We start from the raw sequence: 6,356 nt of genomic DNA on the forward strand, positions 1-6,356 counted from the left end.
CTAATATTAAGCTCAAATAAATGATTCAAACATACTTTAATCCAATAATTAGTTCATAGTTACCTTAGATTAAAAGAAAAATAGCCATAAATGATTTATATGATAGCAAAATCAGCAATATATATTGCAAAGTCAAGAGAAGAAGGAGAAAAAAAGCTTAATCGGAGCAATCTTGAGTGAAACCCCTGATTTTCTACCAAACCCAAGCATCCCTAATGCTCTTTTGGCTCCTTTTACTCTCCTTGGATGTTCTGCAACCATTAGAGGTGAAGAATGCACGAAAATGAGGTGCTTAACTCCTAAAAGTTCACTGAAAATCAAAACTGTATGTTTTATTAAAATTGCGCTTCACTGTAGTAAACATGACTTGTTTAAATTTTCTTTTTAGATTTAATTTTCTTTAATTTAGGCTCCAAAATTTTCATCTTTGGGCCCCTAAATACATGCATCAAACCCATAATTAATAATAGAATTAGTCCACTACCTTCTAACACATTTTCAAGCCCATTTTCACACACAATCATCCACTTAATCATATTTTTGCTAATAAATTCAAACAAATGACTTTCAATTACATTAAAAACACAAATAAATTTAGTAAAATATTAGAAGTCATCATTAACCTCACAATGCAAAAAAAAGTTGATTAGAGATGAAAAATTTCATTGTTAATCAGTGAAAATTTTGTCTATAAATAGATTAGCAATGAAATATTTTCATTGATAAAAATACCATCACTAATTTGTTAACAATAGAATACTGACAAAAAATTTTCATCGATAAATAAGGATAAACTATTTTGACTTTGTGACATAATGCATTTTGTCACAAAATTTCTAACGGACTTATTCCATCGCTAATTTTTAAGGGGACCATCAAAACATTATTGTCACGTCACTCAGTAGACCAATGCTATCTTACTACCGCCTTGTCACCTAGTAGATCAATGCCACCTTAGCACCAACTCACCACCACCTCATCGCTATGTCAAATATTATTACCTTCAATTGTGCCTTAACCAAGTTCAAACCTGTAATCTCATACTAACTAGTGCCTTTGTGTCCACAAATCTTCAATCTTAATTGATAAATTAAATATATAATACTCAACCACACACGCATATATTAATAAATATATTATTTAAATTACTATTAAATATAGTATTTAAATTTAATTATTTTTTAACATTATATTTATTAATGTGAAAAGATTAATTTATATATCATAATTATTTCTATTATATTTTATTTTTTAAAAATTATTTTTGATAATAAATTTAATGTTAAATTTAAAAATATTTTATTATCATTATGTATTATATTATAATTTGTATCTATATAATATATAATATTTTAAATTTTTATTTACAAATTTTTTACTTTATTTTTATTTCTAAATAAGAATAATTAAGTATACAAGTTAAATTATTATTAATAATATACAAATAGTTTTGAAATAATAAATTATTTTAAATTATAATTTTTAAATTATTTATTTATAGCATAATAATAAATTGTATATAAATATAAATTATAAATAATAAAATTAAATTTAAAATAATTTGTGACAGAGTTAGTAATGGAATTACGACAGAAAGCCTTGTGACGGAATTTTTCACCACAAATTTCATCATTAAATTAGAATAAGATATTTTAAAAATTAGCAATGGAATTTCTCATTAATAAATTTTATTGGTAAATTATTCCTAATGAATTAATGATAGAATAATGACAAAATTTTGGTGACAGAACATTACATCACTAATTTAGTGATGAAATTAGTGATGAATTAATGATATAAATTTACTCTATCACTAAATTCCATCGCTAATTTTCTATTTTTTTGTAGTGTCATTTAATTTAGCTAATTAGAGTTTAATTTTTTAGGATGTTATATGTAAAAAAAAAATTTGAGCCAAGCCTAAGCCTGAATATCCAAATTATTTTTTATTATTAATAAAATGAAATTAATCTTCACTTCAACCTTCACCTAGCACTCCCAAACCCTCTCCCAAACTAAGAATTTGTACATTTCACATCCTAAATGAAGTTTCAATGCCCCAATAATTGTTTGTTTTAAATGTTTTGGGAAGATAGTAAGAAATAAACATAAAAGGTTATTTTATTTACTTTCATTTTTTACTCTTTCAATGTTTCGTCTCACATTAGTGAAGATAGGGAAAAAAAAAAGTGTTTGCCATATTATGTTGCATGAAAAATCTTAATTTCTAAGGTAAAAATTGAAATAAACTAAAAAAATAAAACAATGCTTAATAATTTGGGTATCTGGATTGGACTGAATATGTCTAAAAAGTTGAGGTATTAGAGCTAAGTTTGGCTATATATATTAACTTTTTTTATATGTGTTGATATTTCAAACCCAACCCACCTAAATTACCGCCCTACATGTTAGCCACTTTTGGCATTGATGTTTCTGGCTTGTAATCCTCTCATTTACAGACAATGAGTTTCATGATTTATAAATAATATGGTTAGAGCAATATTTGAACTTAATTACATATATAGTCACACAACACAACATATCCCAAAAGAACATGTAATTATGGCTGCGGCCAAATGGGCAGATCAGTATTTGATCATCATTCTCACTCAGCATCCGGCCACTGGGCTATGAATATCATATGTAATTCAATTGGCATTATATTTTTAAAAGTAGCATATTTACAAGAGAGGAATTAAATGACATACTAAAATGCCTTGGAACAATCTGTTTACATGGATTTGTAGAGACGACCTTAATTATACATGTATAACTACAACAGTTATACTACTCAGACACGTTTTAGTTTATAATATGATTAAACAGGACAAACACTAATGAATAGTTCACTATTAAGAACTTACCAGAAAATCATAGTAAACAAATAAAAAGGCCATTATACATAAAAAGAATTTGGTATATACCAAATGGTTTAGTCATGCAATAACTAGAAGGGAGTGCATCTATTACGATCATAGGGCATCTAACATATGTCTAGTGTCCTGAACCCCATGATGCCCCCTTTTCATTTCATTTGGTGGCTAGGATCATTTCATGCATTAATCAAAACTTTATCATTTTGATTGAGAGAATCCTGGCCGCTTGTTAAAATTACACTCGATTATCTAGTTGTGATTTATAATAATACTCAGAGACCTGTCTCGTGGCTCTTGATTACCGTTTCTTCCTTTGTTGTTCTGCTTCTGCTATTGTGTAAAAGGTTTTTGGTCTTTGGAGTAATTTGGAGCGTTATATATATAATTATTGATTACTGACAACGTTAGTTTCAAATTCTGTATATATAGGAAGAAAAAGTGCATGCCAAATTCTACAAATACGCAAAGGCAAAGTTAACCCGTTTTTGGATGCGCAGGTGCATGTATATAAACATCTCAGGTAGAATATCTATAACTACCAGTGACATGCTTCATTCCGCCTCTATTATATACGGCATTGTCTAAAAGTATTTTTTTGTCTTTAATATAAAGTATAGTATGAGGTATTAATTGTATTTTTTTTAATATTACCTTTGTTTCAACTCATGAATATAATGAAAATTAAAAAAATTATTTAAATAGAGATAAATTAAAAGTTTATTTTATTTTCAGAAAAATTAATAATTTAACTGCCTCTAATTTATTTTAGTGAAGTAGTTAAAGAGTGATAAAAGCAGTATAAAGTTGACTAAAAAAAAGGAAACAGTACATTTGTTTTGCTTCTGACGACGAAGCTTGTGACTTGAACAGTGACATGAATACTATTTGAAGATCAATCAACTGTAAGGAAACAGAGGACTTTGAGACCTATATACATGAGTTGAAACTTAAAAACACACCACCAACACGGACACACACACATATACGGAAATTTACGGAAATAATTTATTAACCCTATTATGCAGAGTTTTTTCAGAGAAACTTTTGCGGGTTAGAAAGATCTAGATGGAGAGAGAAAATGGGATAAAATTCGATGGGTCTCATGTGATAAGTAGTTAGGATTTACAAAACTCTCTATTTCTGTCTCTCCAATTAGACTCCAGGTCCATTAGGAGAGAACCCATTGCATTTTTCATAAGATGAGTATATCATCATATATAGGATCTTTCTGGGTGCCAAAAATATATATTCACAGTGTAAAATAAAAAGAAAAAAGCCAGGGCATCGGAATGGATTAACATGATCAATAGATAGATCAAAGCATTTTGATAATAATATAAATGCATAAAAGACAAATATATGATGAATGCACGGCGTGATGAATAAATATAGTTATGTTTAAATATAATGCAATATTTGCCGTATAATTTGATATGATATATGTGCAGATGCATGAATACTTTCTTGAGATTATTTCACATATATAATATTTAATCAACAAAATGTATCTAAACAATAAATGAAAGAAAAAAAATATGAACAATGTTCGGGCACACACCAGTCAAATATAATTTAAATACTTTCTTTACTGGTCCACAGAGATTATTATTAAATACAAATGTATGTATACATACTTTTTCAAAAAAGATAAGAACAGTTTACCCAAGGAAATATTCTGAAATTTCTAGATCCATTTTCTCTGTAAACAGCTGAATAGGCTATGATCATCATATTAGTTGCCTCTGAGACGATGCTTGTTTTCCCATTGATGTTCCTACCATATAAGCCATGCACAGAGAGATTCCCAGATCTCTCAACCCGGAAATAATTTAAAGACAACCAAAGGGTGTAATGATTCACGCTAGACACAGTCAAATTCTAGTTTGCGACCAAAACCAAATCGTGTGTGAATCTGTATACGCAACAAAATGGCTATAAATTGACCCTTCTCTCTGCCATTATTTACTCACACCATCAGATCTCTCTGGTTTATTAGCTAGGTCTGGTTCTCTTAGGGTTATTTCAGCCATGTCGACTTCAAGGAGGAGCAAGGGTCGCCAGAAGGTTGAGATGAAGAAGATGACCAACGAGAGTAACTTGCAGGTCACTTTCTCGAAGCGTCGCACTGGGCTTTTCAAGAAAGCTAGTGAGCTTTGTACTCTTTGTGGCGCCGAGGTTGCTCTCATCGTCTTCTCCCCTGGCGAGAAGGTGTTCTCTTTCGGCCACCCCAGCGTTGACACCGTGGTGGATCGCTACCTCACGCGAGCCCCACCGCCACAGACCTCCGGCACCATGCAGCTCATCGAGGCTCACCGCAACGCCAACGTGCGCGAGCTCATCGGCCAGTTTACTCAAATCTCTACCCAGCTTGATGACGAGAAGAAGCGCAGTGATGAATTGAATCATATGCGAAAGGCCACTCAGGTATCTAGAGCCTTCACCTCATGATCCAACCAATGTAAATTCAAACTGATCATTCGCTTCTTTTTTCGAAAGAAGATCAGTATTAAGCTTGGCCAAGAGCTTTTAATGTGTCTTTCTAATTTGCCTTCTGTAATGGTCTCTCATCAATTTCAATTTTTTTCTTTAATTTAATTTCTTTAAATGGTTCTTTTATGTAAAATAAGAGGTATTTTCAAATGCTAAAGTCCTGAAACGATGCAAAACTCTCCCATTTCAGTATTTTAAGATATCAAAATGTTTTTTATTTTATGTAGTTAATGATCCAAAAGAAAAAAAGTAAATTAAATTAGGACAGTGGGGTATTATAAAAAAACATTGGAGAAAAGCACGTGAGAAACCTTTAGCCAGTTAAACTTGAGCCTCAAAGTAGATATTTGCTTGAGCATTTTTGTGTCCATGTTCACTTATTTAGTTAGAAATATTGAAGGTTATTGATTAATATTCAAATTTATAGGGTCAGTGCTGGTGGGCAGCCCCAATAGAAGAAATGACAAAGTCACAGCTTGAGGAGTTCAAGATGGCATTGGAGGAGCTAAAGAGGGGTGTGACGAGGCAGGCTGATCGGATGGTACTGATTCAAAGTGCAAGTAACACATCAAATCAGTTTTTGGTCGGCGGTTCTTCTTCCAATGTGGTGGCTTCGCCTCTACTGTCTCACCAGGGGTTTCAGTCGCTGCCACCACCAGTGGGTCAGAATAATCCTGCTGGGTTTGATGGCAGCCATGGATTTGCAAGACCAGGGTTTTACTGATATCTCTGCAAAATAATGTCATACAATCTAAGTCCTCAGAATGACTATACATGATAGATGCCCTTTTTAGGATCAAAACTGGCTTAATTTGTTTTATTCTAGCTTCCTTTTTGGGTTTGGATCTTCTGAATTCTTGAGAAACTCGAGTGTGAAATTCTTGGGTTGTGCATCGATAATACTCCTTTAAATAAAATTATACACTAAAGTTTTTCAAGGTTTAGGGATTCAAATTTGTTTTATTATTACATCATTGTGCCTATAGTTAT

At 31.2% G+C, this 6,356-nt stretch overlaps 1 protein-coding gene across 1 annotated transcript; it reads left to right on the forward strand.

Moving 5' to 3' along the window:
• The first annotated feature begins 4,904 nt into the window (after nt 1–4,904).
• Nucleotides 4,905–6,090, forward strand: LOC129286084 (agamous-like MADS-box protein AGL62). Its single transcript, XM_054922114.1, has 2 exons — nt 4,905–5,300; nt 5,794–6,090. Exons 1-2 carry the CDS (start codon nt 4,905–4,907, stop codon nt 6,088–6,090), a joined length of 693 nt encoding a protein of 230 aa, XP_054778089.1.
• Nucleotides 6,091–6,356: the final 266 nt, after the last annotated feature.

Source organism: Prosopis cineraria, unplaced genomic scaffold (genome assembly GCF_029017545.1).
Source record: "Prosopis cineraria cultivar Desert tree isolate PC_DT_omini unplaced genomic scaffold, ASM2901754v1 PC11, whole genome shotgun sequence".
In the NCBI taxonomy this organism is placed as follows: Eukaryota; Viridiplantae; Streptophyta; class Magnoliopsida; order Fabales; family Fabaceae; genus Prosopis; species Prosopis cineraria.